This window comes from Sceloporus undulatus, chromosome 5, assembly GCF_019175285.1.
Source record: "Sceloporus undulatus isolate JIND9_A2432 ecotype Alabama chromosome 5, SceUnd_v1.1, whole genome shotgun sequence".
NCBI lineage: Eukaryota > Metazoa > Chordata > Lepidosauria > Squamata > Phrynosomatidae > Sceloporus > Sceloporus undulatus.
The window spans coordinates 106389520-106404879 of record NC_056526.1 but is presented as its reverse complement, the minus strand read 5'-3'; the positions used below and the strand labels follow the sequence as shown (position 1 = coordinate 106404879).

The 15360-nt window shown below is 38.2% G+C and overlaps 1 protein-coding gene and 1 long non-coding RNA gene across 6 annotated transcripts in view; both read right to left on the bottom strand.

Annotated features, from left to right (window-relative positions):
• The window catches only part of LOC121931194, a 972450-nt gene that overhangs the window by 246048 nt on the left and 711042 nt on the right, over positions 1-15360 (bottom strand). The gene's annotated exons all lie outside the window — the stretch shown is intronic.
• The window catches only part of EFCAB6 (EF-hand calcium binding domain 6), a 132324-nt gene that overhangs the window by 88482 nt on the left and 28482 nt on the right, over positions 1-15360 (bottom strand). For 3 of the 4 annotated variants that reach the window (XM_042468618.1, XM_042468619.1, XM_042468621.1), the window contains 3 exons: positions 14513-14664; positions 11742-11852; positions 10495-10606 (listed from right to left, as the gene is read on the bottom strand). In XM_042468618.1, the coding sequence (XP_042324552.1) occupies positions 10495-10606; positions 11742-11852; positions 14513-14664 (375 nt within the window). The remainder of the gene's footprint in view (positions 1-10494; positions 10607-11741; positions 11853-14512; positions 14665-15360) is intronic. The other variant, XM_042468620.1, reaches the window with a different exon arrangement.

Sequence of the window (15360 nt, the reverse complement as noted above, 5' to 3'; positions counted from 1 at the left end):
GAATACATGAATTACTATTTTACTTTTTGCTAGCTATAAACATGTAAACTATATGTCTCTACACTTGTTACTGGGTTGGCTTAAGTAAAAAATACACTGTAATTCTTGGTCCTTGTGTTTTCTCAAAGTGAACAATCATTTCTGTGATCTTTCTTGAGGAACTGGGCAAAGTGCATTCTAAATGTATTTCATGCAAGAAAGGAAGTACAATATTGTTGATAGACAAATCACCACAATGGAACTATGGGCTGTAAAATGGTATGAAACAATCACAATCAGGGCAGGCCCAAAACAACTGGACTCCTCAAATTCCAAGTACAAAAATATGGTAGCCGATTTGAACACTAGTGACAAAGCAGTGTCCTCCCCTACACCTGACAGCATGAGAGCACCATAGAAGTTGCAGGAAAGGTCACAGGGCACATACAACAATCTCCATTCTATCCCTCAGCATTTTCTGCCTATGTCTGGTCTTGACTACGATAAACAGATGGCATTTACATTATATAAATGTTTGTTTGACTGACCAATCACTGGTAAAAGTGCTGCCTAAAAATTCCCTAAATTAAATGGAAAGTTACAGTGATATACGTAATTAGGCTGCATGTTGAAACTAATAGTGGAGCTTAATTTGTGCCAAGGCACTTAAACCCAACACCTGTTTTCAGTGCATGTCCCCTAGCCCACAAAAGTAAAGCTTTATTGACCAGTTTGGGGGTTGGGATGTACAACTATACAGTCGACCTTCCATACCCACAGATTCTTTATACACCAATTCAATCATCCAGAGCTTGATAAAACTTCAAAAATAGAGTATACACATTCCAAAAAACAAACCTTCATTTTATTTTATATAATGGACATCATTTCACTATGCCACTGTGTTTAATGAGATTTGAGTATCCACAGATTTTGTTATCCATGGGAGGTCCCACCTCAAACCCCACATACCAAGAGCCCACTGTACATTGCTCATTCTCTCCTAAAAGGATAGCTTCCACAGCACTGTCCCTAATACAAATAAAAAGATCTTGACATAGTATTTTATTGGCATCCACATTTTTAGAAATATTTTGAGGAATTACTCTGTGTAGAAATACAGGATGATAATGTTACTATCTGCTTAGGGGGAAAAGTATCCACACACACAAGCACACACACACATATACAGTATATATATAGCCAGCCCTCCATGTTTTCAGTTTTGACTTTTGCGGATTTGATTATCTGCGGAATTGATCAATATGTTCTTGCTAAGAATCTCTAAATCCTCCAGTGCACCTTTGCTGGAAATTGGCCATAGAGTTGTGCTGGAGGGCTTACAGATTACTAGAGAGAGAAAAACTTCTGTAGGCACTTGTAGGTCTTCCAGCATGATTCTATAGTTAGCCTCTGGCAGATGTTGACCACAGAGTTGTCTTGGAAGACCTAGAGATTCATTGAGTGGTGTGCTCTTAGGTTAAAAACGTAGTGGTTTTTTTATTTGAGGGTTTTATACTTTCATGAGGTCTCCACAAATGTGGAAGCCTCCCTGTATTTGGACATGATTTCCCTAATGAACATTTGCCTCGCTGTAACAGAAATTTCAGGAAACTTAGATTTCTAGGATTGGCAGAGCAATAGAATGGGCAAGAGGACCTAGTAATTGAAATTTTGATCCTATCCTCTGGGCTATTAGATTGGGTTTCAGACAGTAGTAATCAAGAAATGAGCTGAGATAGCTGATTGCGCATGGGTAGGGGAGGCTTCGCTCTCTTCACTCTTCACTCTCTTGCCAACTATGTATTGCTCTCTACCCTCCACCACCTCATACATGCAATGGCTAATGTGAAAGGAGGTACTTCCACAAGAGGGACTGGGCATTATTCTATAGGGGTAAATGGGGAGGAGGATAATGGCTGGTGGGGTTCTAGCCTCATGTGGCAGGCCAGAGCTGGGGAAGTCTCTCTGCCTTTCCTAACAATTTGAAAAGAAAAAAAGTAGGATTTTCCTACACTCTGTGTACTATAATATGACATCTAGTTTATCCCTCCAGAAATGTTATGATGCAGCTAGGAGTGAAGAGAAAGAGAGATTTCAAACTGTTTATGCCTCGGCAATGTTGCTGCATGAAGAAAAGCAAAAAGTCCTAAGAGAGTGGAAGGAAATGGTTTCTGTCATGGCCCTCCTTGCCATCCTACTGCTGTGATGGAGGGAGCAGAGCTCATAGTCTCCAGCTATTTGTGGTTTTCCTCCCTGCGGCTCTCTGCATCCCCACCTCGATTCATATGCATGGGACAATGTGAACACATGATACTTTTTGTTTGCTTTTGCTCTCCCACAGAGAGTCAGAGCCACTGTAATAAGGCAGCAAACAATTTACTTCATAGTGAGTTTGAAGATACTTATTTTCTAACCAAGAGATAATAGCTTTGCAAAACTATTTCTGTTCTTTAACCATTTTCCATGGAGACTGATGTTATTGCATTAAATCATCTGGAAGAGAGAAGTGGAAAGAGTAAACAAGTTGATGATAAACAAGTTGATAGTAAACAAGATGCAGAAAACAAGATGCAGAAGAAACCCAATTATTGGCTCTGCTGCTTGCTGAAGAAAAATGCCTGCCATGCCATTCACAGGAAGTGAATTGGAAGACCTGTTCATTTCACAACAGAAATTTATCCAGCTATCCCATCCTGTGCAATCTGGGACCCATTCGCACTACATCATTATAGCACTATGATTCCACTTTAACTATCATGGTTGCATCCTTTAGAATCCTGGGTTTGTAATTTAGTGAGGTACTAGCGCCTTCTGGAAGAATCCTAAATGCCCCTCTTTAAACTGTCAATTCCAGGATTCCACAGAATGAAACCATGGCTAATAAAATCACAGTACTATAATTCAGTAGTGTAAATGGGTTACTGCTTTTTGTGTGCATGCTGGATGCTAGTTTCCTTCCACAATGTGAAAAAAATATGTTTTGTTAGAGGAAACAACATGGTGGCCAAGTCCCTATTGCTAGAACTACTGTTACTGCAAAAAGCAAAGAAAACACACAAAAAAACCCCACAGGTCATAAATGTCCCTCTGTGTCAGACCCTTTCTGAATCTCATCTGTCCTCCTCCAAGTCCCCAAAATTCAAGGCAGGAGTCCTCAGCAAAGACCCTTCAAATCAGCTCAATAAAATATGAAGAAAATGTTTCACAGCTTCTTGAGATGTTATTTGGAAAGACAAATACAGTCAGCCCTTCTTATACACTGATTTTTTTATACATGGATTCAAGCATCCACGGTTTGAAAATGTTCCAAAAAAATATCAATTTCAAATATCAAACCTTGATTTTCCATTTTTTATAAGGGACACCATTTTGCTATGTCATTATATTTAATGGGACTTGAACATCCACGGATTTTGTTATCAACAGGGGATCTGGGAACCAAACCTCAGCGTATAACAAGGGTCCACTGTAATTATGCTGCTGCCCACCAGAGCAGTCTTTCCTTCTTTAAATGGAATGAATTAACCATTTCCCAGTGATATATGAAAATAGTAGAAATCCATGGGTAGGTTATTGTTTTTTTACTGTAAGACAACTTTTGAAAAGTTTATAAGATAAATATGTTTTAAAGCAACAACAATTTCAGGAGTTTATTCGGATAAAAAAACAATACTATGGAGACTTCAATCTATAATGAACAGATTTTCCCCCTCTTGAATTATTCTAGACTTATTCTGGGTCATCTGGTAGTCGTGACAGCTAAAACATTATTCTTGGACTACTGTTTTCATCTTCAGGTGGATAGCCTTATATCTTAAGACGTTGTGTCCTAGGGGCCTACAGAAGCACTAAAGCCGATAGGAATATACGGCCAGCCCTCCGTTTTTATGGAGGGTCCATTTCAGACCCCTGTAAAAATAGAGACTTGCAGATATTCAAACCCCATAGGCTTGAATGGGATGTGTGCCTGCAAGTGCACAAGGGATGCGCCCCATTGAAATTAATGGAGGTCACCTCTCCATGGATATTCAAGACCACGGATCTCGAGTCCATGAGAATGGAGGTGTGATTGTAATCATTAGGCCAGAACCCACCCTTACACTAAATCAGAACCCCATGGTCCACAGTCTTGTTCCACCTTGAAGGTGATTTAGCCTGTCAGCTCTCCCACTGCCAACAACCCTGTAGCAACTGCAAAGAAAATGCTCCTTTCCCCAAAATCAGCTACTGATACTTTAGTCCACAAGGAGATCAAGCATCCTTATCCAAGAAATGTATGAAGCTTATCCCTCAGAAACAGGAAACAGGAATGGTATTACTTAGAGAAGTATTTTTCATAATCTCCTAGGCCTGTTACAGACTGCCAAAATAAAGCTGCTTTGGGTCTCTTTGGAGGTATGCTGTTTAAATGATGCATGGGTCCTAAGAATCCGGAAGCTGCACCAAAGCTGCACTCTAGTCCTTAGGACTGGAGCGTGGCTTTGGTGCGACCTCTGGACTCTTAGGATGCACGCATCGTTTAAACAGAATACCTCCAAAGAGATCCGAAGCAGCTTTATTTTGGTAGTCTGTAACAGGCCCTAGTCTCCTGAAAGCACAGTTTCTTTGCATAGCCATGGTAGTCTCAGAAAAAATAACTTCCCCCCCATTCCATCCCCAAGCAGAAAAAATAGCAAAGTTACCTGTACTGAATTACTTTGTGGCACAACACATATGATTTTTAAGAGCAATACTAAATGATTTTTTTTTAGTATAATGAGCCATGTTTATTTGTTACTGCTAAAATGTTGCTTATCATGGAGGGCAATTTGAGGGGTTCGGGCCATTTAAAACTCTATAATTAAAAATCAAATTCCAAAGTAAATAAAAAGCAGTGTGCTGACGAAATATGACACATTACTCTTTCATCTCTTTTAATAAATTATATTTATAAAACTAAACAGCAACAAATGACGGTATACTTTCTTTTAAAATCCACAGTATTTTAAGTTCTATCCCTTGCAGAAATCAGCTGCACACACCAGCGGTAGTTTCCAGATGGTGGCAAAGTTCTTTAATTCAACTCTCAGACTCTTGTTAATCTGGTTGTGCTCCAGCATCCTACTCCCTCAATTTTGCAATAGTCAGGTGCCACACAGCAAAGAATTTGTTCACTGTAGGAATGTAAATCTTCACTTTGTTCACATAAAAATGGAAGATATAGAAGGCCTTCTATCTACCTGGGAAGAATACATTATTTTTTTTCCTCATTTTTCAATTATTTCTTCAACTCTAGATTTTTTTGTAAAAACTTCACAAAGGAGTTCAAAGACTACAAATTTCAAAAATGGTTCAAACATAATTTCTTTAAACAAAGACAATATTTCATACAGGATATATTTTTGAACTAAAATGTTGTTTACAGAGAAAATATAGTGTGTTTTATGAAAAAATCCCTTCATGAAATTTCCATAAAATAATTATGAAATGAAAATAAATTACTGGCGGTTGAAATCTTTTTCAATACCGTGTCTTGCCATTTCATGACATCCTTTCTTGTCAAAGATGTGAGAATTGGAGAATGCAATTTATCCCTACTTCACAGGTTGATGTTTTGTCAAATATGGATCTAGACATCACTACATGATTCCTCTGCCAACCAAGCACATCTAATAGGACAGTGATGGTGAATCTTTTCAAGGCTGAGTGCCCAAATTGCAACCCAAAACCCACTTATTTATTGCAAAGTGCCATGTCCCTCTGGCTTTCTAATAACAAACACTGGCAAACTCTGTGCTGGGATGATGGCACATGTGCCCATAGAGAAGGCTCTGAGTGCCACCTCTGGCACGCGTGCCATAGGTTCGCCATCACTGTAATAGGACATTCCTGAAGGTTTTTCCTCCGAAGTGTCTTAAGGCAAAGGTGAACAAAGTGTGGCTGGTGGGACACATGAAGCTCCAACCCCATTTTGCAGCTATGAAGCCCCAAACCAAATTAGGGGGGTGGTGGTAAAAAAATGCACCAAGAGATTAAATGTTGCCTTATTCCACCCTAAGGAAACCAGCCAAAAATCCCAGATCGGAAACTAACATTAGAAACTGCATCTGATCACTTACACGGCAGAAACCCAGATACTTTTCATCTGGTTTGGGGACATTATGGCCTGTTGAGATAAAGTGGCCAAACTTGGCCAGTACCCCAGTTGCCCACTTCTGCCTTAAGGAGATCTGGAAACTTGGAGAAGATGAGTGTCCAAGTTCCATCCCCCCCAAACCCATTTACCTCAAAATGAATGCCACTGACAAATTTATGACAGGTGGAAAGCATAAGCAGCAGTAAGAATTAAAACAGTAAAACCACATTGAACTCAAATAGAATGTTTACTTGCAACCAAGTGAACATATAGAAGCAGGGGGGCAGGTCAGCAATCAAATGAGGTTGCAGTGCCCAGAAACTGTTTTCTGTTCTCTGGTAGGACCAGAAGGAGAACTACCATTCTCTGGTGAATCTGAGAAGCCTGGTTTCTGGCCTGCAAACTACAGTTACATTTAAGAGACTGCCATGAGCCATACTGACTCTTCTGATACTGCAGTACCAGGTGCGGAATGAGCTATTCCACTCAGTTCTGCAGCTCTATAGAGGCATATTCAGGAAAGATAAGGTAAGCTAACTATTCATTACCTTGGCTCAACAGGAAGCCAGCTTCAACTTGGCTTTTAGGCAAAAACTAAAACATTTCTTTTGACATCTCAGTTTTGCACGAGCCACTCATCTCACTTATCAGGAGCCATTTTCAAATTACTACTCCACAATAACTTTGTCCCTGGAGTACAGTAGACCCTGCAGATTTAATTGATTCAACTTTGGTGCATGGACATGGACATGCTAAAGCATCCATGTGCACGTCACTGCCACTGAATAATATGGGGCAAGTGGTTATGACACTGACTCTGCTGATTGCAAGATCAGCAGGTTGGCAGTTCGAGGCTCGGGTGCCACATGATGGGGTGAGCTCCCGTCACTAGTCCTAGCTTCTGCCAATCTAGCAGTTCAAAAGCATGCAAATGCTAGCAGATAAATAGGTACCACTCCAGTGGGAAGGTAAACAGTGATCTGTGCAATCATGCTGGCCATATGATCCCAGAGTAGTCTCTGACAACGCTGACTCTTTGGCTTAGTAACGGAAATGAGCACCACCCCCTATGGTCAAACACGACTTGAGAACTTTGTCAATGGGGAATACTTTTACCTTTACCTTTTTTAGTACTCTTTTTCTTTCTTTTTTTCTTTTTGGCCATCTGTAGGGGGCCAGAACCAAATCCCAGTGAATGGGAAGGGTCCACTTTATTTGGAATAAATGTTTGGCATTTACCAAAATTTGAGAGGGAGGCATGATATTTGGATGCTACCCAAGGCTAGCCAAGGATACACACAAGGCTAATCTTTGAAATTGATGAGGCTACAGGAGCCAGTACATATGAACCTGCTTGTCTCAAAACAATTCAATAGACCGGGCAAAACACCTTCTGAAAAATCAAAAAATAAACTCATGTGCCTTGAACAGGTCAAATAATAGCCTCAGAAGAAGGCATAGGCCACCCCCTTCTGAACAAACCTTGCCGGGAAAACCCAATGATAGGTTTACTTTAGGGTCACCATAGGGGTCAGAAACAACTTGAAGGCACACAACAAGAAAGATTTACTGTGGATATTATAAAACACTCACACTAGAAGGGCAATGCCTCCCTGCACTCACACTTGACTGTCTTGGGTGAGGAAGGAATCGTTGGGCTTGACAGCACTTATACAGGCATAATTTATGTGAATTTGATACCTCCATACTGGAGTTGTTTCCATGGCTCTTGTTAGCTGATGCCAGACTGCCTTCATTTAGAAGCGCCAGTTTACACAAGAGATGCCTTTGCAGGAATGCTGCCTAAATCCGATAGCAATGCCACGTCATCCTGGAGCACTCATATGGAGGCCACCAGGTAGAAGGAATGAGCCCTACATTTCTCATAGCTAAAGCTCCCTTATCCTGAATATTTCTTGTTCTTCATTAAAGTCTTTATAACTGAAATATCAGTGGGATTTAATCTTATATTTGAATGAGTGACTTAATATGCTATGTGCTATGATTACACACCGTGGAGTGAGAAACAAGAGAGCTCTATTTAGTAAATTGTTAGGACAATTCTCTCTTTTTTGAGGGATTTACTGCACAATTTATGTCGCCAGTGTGGGTGAAAAACAGATAAATTTTTATGTAAGTGTGTATCATATGAATTGGAATCCAGCATTTATATAAAAATCCATAATAAACATGCCAGTAGGAATTCTGAAGGTATGCCCACAGCTCATTTTGCTGGTGCCATCTAGACTATGCAGGCTTTAATTTTCCCTCTAGTTTATTATTTTCTCAGTTAAGCCAAATATGAACCATATAATTTTTAAGAACCGTAGGTAGCAAATTGAAATAACAACAAATTATACCTGGCCACCATAGGGAGTGGAAAACAGCACTGTCAATTGAACAGTTCACGTATCACAAAGCTATATTCAAAATGGTGAAGCCTTCTTTACAAGTGATCATCCTTCTTACACTCTCTGACACTCAAACAACCCTCTACAAAATGGGAAACCATTCAACCAGCAATTATCTACCTGTCTTATCCCATAACACACCTCTGTAGTCTAGAGATAATTGACAGGCTGTGGATCATGGACAATTGAGATGAGAAGATTATTAACAAGAGATTATATCCAATTTCATTCTATAAACTAGAAGCACACATAAAATAAGTTGCAACAGGGATAGATGAATGTGTGCCCATCTCCTCTTTTTCCCCTCTAGCATCATAGGGATAGGTGATCACCTGGATAATGCACTTTTACTATGTCACACAGCCACACTATATAAAATGGGGTTAGACCTCTAGCCTGTTGGGTACTCTCTTGCAAAGCCCCACTTTGCTGTTCACTAATGGAAAAGAAAATTCATGCTCTCTATAAAGACATGCCCTTTCCTGTTCCTGTTCCATTTTACATTCTGAGGCAGAGCTTCATATGTAGAAAAAAGCAAATCTGGCCATTTGACATTTGCAAATGTTGGATGAGAACATTCTGGGAAAGGCCAGGAAGAATGTCTATCAAGCACATCATCTAGAGATGGGATGATGAATCTGACCCTACTCCCAAATGGTTCCACATACATGATCATTAATTAGTTATTTAATAGTGAACTGTTATCCTTCAGTTCTCCTCCAAAAGAGGTCATTATTTTTCTACCATCTCATTTTATAGACCAAGACCCTTTGGCTCCCCTCAGATTAGGTGATCAGACTTGACGTCGCTTGCACAATAAAGTATCATACCACATCATAAATAGTAAAAAAAAATTAAGGCAGGCTTCTAGTTACTCATTATATATAATTCCTACCAATGTCCATGGTTATCATCTGAATCCTATCTATGCGCAAACCTCAATTCAGTTTCAGCATACTGCTTCCTGGACTGGTCACATGGATAATCCTAGTCAATCAGGGAACACATGGCCAATGTGATGGTGCCACATGCTACCAGGTTGGACTATATGTATACTAAGGACAGAATCATTTCAGAGGACAAAATATAGGCTAATACATTTGAATGTTAGCCTATATATTTGACTGTATTCTGAAAAATCAGCAAAGGAAGAGAATATTTTAAATGCTGCCAAAAATATTCATAAAATCATCTTATTCCTGATATTGTGTGACTTGTTCTGAAACTTCAAAATATTTCAGATTTTTAACACAATAATTTACACAAATTAGACATCTGTGGGATGCAAAAATGTCTACATTTACTCAAAAGAACAAGAAACTAAGAATATGATCCAGCTATTTAAAAGGCAGCCAGAAAGAATAACGAATAATTAAATCTAGTCCAGCAGAACACAGGACACAACCTTCTCGAGAGAATTTTATATCCTTCTACAGATATTCCAAAGCTGTTTTTGTGAAACTTCTACTTATTTTTTATTTATTTTAAAAATAAATCTATGCACTTTAAATTTATAGAGATAGAAGTAAATCAAGAAGGCACTGTTACACTAGTTCCTCACAATCATATTCCAAGTTTTTAGTGATTTGACCAATGAGTACAAAAGTACTGGGATTAATGCAGTAAATTAAATTCAGTTTGATTAAAATTACTCAAAGTAATCAGATAATCTGAATTTAACTACTGTATATCCTCCCTATTAGACTAGCAGTGCTTTGGTTCTGCCATTTCTCTCTGGTAAGTGCTGCTCCAAGTGTACCCTTATTAGTGTTTCCATCACAATACTTCTGGCTGCTCCCTTGTGGGTTATTACATACAGGTCATTACGTCAAGGCAAATTAGTGCAGCTGAAGCCACAGGATCCAAGGAAAAAATATGAGAAGGTTCTAGAAGGCTACGGTGACTACCAGAATGTTATACTGACTGATAGCGGGCAAAGAATGTTCAAAAAGTATGTTTAAATTGTTTTAAAAGAATTGTTCTCACTGTGTCAAGTGTAAGGAAGGCTTTCTTGAGGGAGGAATAGGCATCTTGGATATGTTCGTGCAGTTTTATGAGAATTCGGTCACCAGACACATCTTCATCCAACTTTCTGCTTCTGTAGGGAGGAAGAAGTGATTAGATAACCAAAATTTCCAGCAGTGTTTTGAACTCAGAAGGTCCCTAGTTCAGTCCCAGCTAGAACTAGAAAACATTTTAGTTTCACAGAATCATAGAGTTGGAATAGACCACAAGGGCCATCCAGTCCAACCCCCTGCCAAGCATCCCCAACAGATGGTCATCCAGCCTTTGCTTTAAAACCGAAGCGAATGGTTGCCAGCCAACAATACAGGGAAAGAAGGACTAGTAGTCTTACTCAGTATATGTTGCTGGTATGATTAACTACCATGCGAAAAAGTAGGATGGAAATTCCTCAGTGGTGAATCAGAAGCAGAGAGATGGAATATCTACTGCTTGTGCATTAACAGCACAGTAAGAATAGAGAAATGCAGCTATTGCTTTGGCAGCTCTGTTCAGAAAAATAGAGCTACTGTAAGAAAAAGACTTTGAAATAAAGACATAGCAGAGATGTTGTTATAGCACTAATTTAATGAGACATTAGCCCATAAATCCTTTTTGTATGCTACAGAAAACAAAGGTTTTAGACTCATTTCAAATGAAATCATTATATCTAAACATAATTTATTTTGGGATGTTTATAGAAGTACAAAATATGTTTGCCAAAATGTGAAGCAAATTTCCATGAAAGAACAGAAGATAGGGAAAATATATGGTCTGGCTGAAAAGTAGGATAACTCGTTTCAGAAAAGCATGTTCTTGAGTTCCAGATTGCATATGGGGAGCTAGTCTAGTAGGTACAATTCTAGCATGTGCCTCCATCTCCAAGCACTGATTGTGCCTAGATTTAGAATGTGTGCAGAAAACCTATGAAACTGCATGAAAGTAGAAAAAATATCATGGAGTCTATTCTACATTATTTCTTGGACCTTGTAGACATCATATTTTTAGTAAACTCTTATTAGGTTTCCAATATATACCTAAAAATGTAAAATATTAATGCAACAGGTGCATTTCCAAGAACTTGTCATGGGACTGAATCTGCTCTGTCTTCATTTCTAGTGGAATGCTGCCAATCAATATGTACAACAATACTATGTGATGTGATGTACACTGTAGAAGGACTTTTTAAATGGAACCACAGGCCAAGACCACTGGTCAGCGAATGATCTTACCTGAGTTGTTTTCTTGTAGGAGATGTCTGGCTCTCATCAAATGTCAAGGGGTCTTGGAACTTATCTAAAAATCTTTCCCAAGCCATATTCTTGGAAATTTTTATTCCAAATCTGATCAATAAAACAACAGACTGTTTTAAAATATTGTGTTTGACTGGTAAGCTTACCTTTGAGTGTCTGGTAAAGGAGACAAAACTCTAGTCTAAATCCTTGTACCTAACTGAAAGATGACCAACTTTAACTGAGTGTGCCCTGTGAAAGGAATGGGGGCTTTGCTGCTTTAATCTCAGCTTTTTCATGGTTGTTTGGTTTTACAAATCAAGGGTAAATCAATTATAGTGGTGAAAAGGCACATAATGTGCAAGGGAATTGTTACACGCTGAGTAGTTCCTATCCAAAATGCCTGAGAACAGAGGTGTTTCTGAGTAGCTCTTATCCAAAATGCCTAGGACTAGTGTTTCATATTTCAGACCTTTTGGGGTTTTAGAATACCTGTATTTGCATATACGTAATGAAGCATGATGAAGCTGGAGAGAGAATGAAGATCTATTAAATGGAAGGAAGCATAGATTCCTGACATTTCATACATCCTCACATCTCTCTTCAGCCTCGTCTCTCCCCAGCTTCACAAATAGAGTACAGGTACATACTATGCTTCTTGTGTTGTAGGTCAAAACATTTTGAATTTTGGAGTACTATGGATTCTGGAATTCTGGATAAAGGATACTCAACCTGTATATGATGATTAATACTATTTTTAAAAATATGCATGTAATATTAGACCATCCTCCAGTAAAACATACATTGCACTGATCATACACAATTTCAGATTTTACACTATAAAAATGTCAAGAAAGAGACAGCAATAAAATGTTTATGGATAAATGTTACATTCATATAATAAATTTTACAAATGTTCCCAACTATGTAAAAGGTGAGAAATATTTAAAAGTAGGGTGCGTTATGTATTGAATACCTTTTGAGCAGAGGACAAAAAAACTCCTTTAAATCTTTTCCAAAGGATTAATTTTTAATCCCAAGAAAGCTAGTTGTGTGTTTCATTCCTGCATCACTACACTGAGGATGATCTTTGTATTCATAGCACTGCAACTTTGGATTTACATTATTTAGGCACTATCACCTGAATGTATAAAGCAGTTGCAGCAAAGACATTTCTGTTTATGGCATCATTAAAATGACAGTGTACTTTCTCATGCTTAGAAGGAAAGAAAGTTCCCTATGGAAAAGCACAAGCAGACATCGTCACCATTTTGCCTTTGCATTTAAGAGCATTTTTTTTTAAATGTAGCAACAGAACGGTAGCAGCAATAATTTCTGAAAAGCAGTCATTGATCATCACTACAGCTGGTTGTGAATTACTTGAAGTCATTTATGATTTATTTGGTGAATGTACACTGTAATAAGGTCATGGCAGATTCAGACTCTCCCTCAACACTCACTAGTATAAAATGTTTATTAGCAGTGAGCCATTTAAACTACCGAGGGCCACAAAATGAGTAGTGGACTGATTTTCACAGCTCATTCTTTTCTTTTACTTCTAAAATCCCATCTAAACTGACACATTCTATCTTATTAAAGTACTTAACTTTTTATTGCATTCCATTTCGTGTTTGCACCCCACTTTCCCTTCCCAAAGGAAGACCAGGGGAGCTAATATGCTATTATTTTTTTATTCTTATTAAATTATTTTTAAATGTGTAAAGTCTGCAGCAAAGACTTCAAAGAAGTTAATAAGATAAAATGCCATCAAATTCTTTTTCTGCCCTCAATCCTGGCCCACTTTTCTTCAGCAGCATCAAAACTGAATGATAAATATTCTGGCAATATTTAAGTGTGGCATCCAAATTAAGTGTTGTTCACCGCCCAGATTGGCTTTGCCACCGGGCGATATAGAAATAAATATTATTATTATTATTATTATTATTATTATTATTATTATTATTATTATTATGTGTAAATATATAAGTAAAAGTTCCAAGATAGCCTTCTGTAAAATGCTTTGTATTTGTTCCTTCCTCAGAACACCAGTTCTTCCCAAAGGCTACATTAAAGGCCAGCTGTAGCATTACGGAGAGCAAGGTAGCCAGCTAAGGCAACCGATCTAGTGACGAAAGAAAGGCAGCAAACTGTTGTTTATTTGTTATCACTGTACCGTTTGTTGAATCCCACTGTGGGGGAAAGGCAGGATATAAATCCTGGAAATAAATAAAATAAAATACTTTGCCTCAGACAGCTGAGTATTTTGGCTGGCCTGTACACATGTCTACTTACTTCAGAGAATTGCCATCACCAATTGTACAAAGCTATATACATCTATATAGATGTAGCACAGTAAAATTCAGTAACACTGCCAGTGTAAGAATTGCAGACTAAATCCTGTCTGTAACTTGGTTCCCATTTCCCTCCCAATAGCTTTCCATTTTCTTGAGTGACGTGAACAAGTTCTGTAACATAGGTATATACTATAGGAAATTATACTATGTTATAGAACTTGTAAATTTTGAGATGTGGTGCTGGAGAGAGCTATTTGGGGAAGAGTGTTTACATATTTAATGAGGGAGCAGGAGACCCAAACCTTTCAAGTACAGTAACCTCATCACAAAAAATCTGTAAAATGGTCCCTAAATTCTATACACCAAAAATTGTAAATTATGTCAAGATTATGCTGCATTATGAATACAACATCCACAAAATAAGGAGGGGGATCATGGAGCTGCAGTGGCAGAATAGGTCCAAAGCATGGTACTTACCTATTCATCAGCTCTTGAAAGACATCACTTCGTACTGGAAACACAAAAGTGTTAAGAACTGATTTCAAATATTCCAAAGTAACAAATCCACTTCGCCCAACATCAAACGCTCTGAAAGCTTTCACAATATTTTCATAGGCTGAAGAACGCAGCTGCAAAGAATACAGTTGTTTTCTTGTTAAGATTATCGTATTTATGAAACTTTTTGAGACTATAAGTATATTCTTTTAAAATTTTCAAATTCTCTTCTGTTAGAGATGGTCATAAAGGATGTCCTGTATGCTCTGATCAACAAATGTTATTGGTAATTCCACTAGACTATAGTTTTCTCTAATATAAAGATACAAGTGACAAGGCAGCTGAGCTTCAAAAGGAGGATAATCATTTCCTATTACATTTTACTCAAAGTTCACAATGCAAATTAACAAAAGAACTTCTTGCTGGAATCATTAGTACCATGAATAAGGTTATTAAAACAAATCATTAAGATCATACAATGGAATGGAAAATGTTGAAGTGTGTAGGGGTTAAAAGAGCACTATAGAAGTAAGTATAGAATCATAGTACTTCAGAACTGTGGGTGAAAACAGAGTGGACTCTCTATTAATCAAATGTAGGCATAGATCCGTTTAACTGAGTGGTACTGAAGTTAAGCATAATTAATGTTGGATTTTAACCAAAACTGTAGAAATGAAAATTTGTTGCCTTTTAATGGACCATCAAAGCTGTTTGATAGTGAAAAACACTCCCTTGGAATGTGGCACAGTCTCCTTCTTTGGAGATTTTTAAACAGAAGCTGGATGGCCATCTGTCAGGGGTGCCTTGAGTATGTATTCCTGCATGGCAGG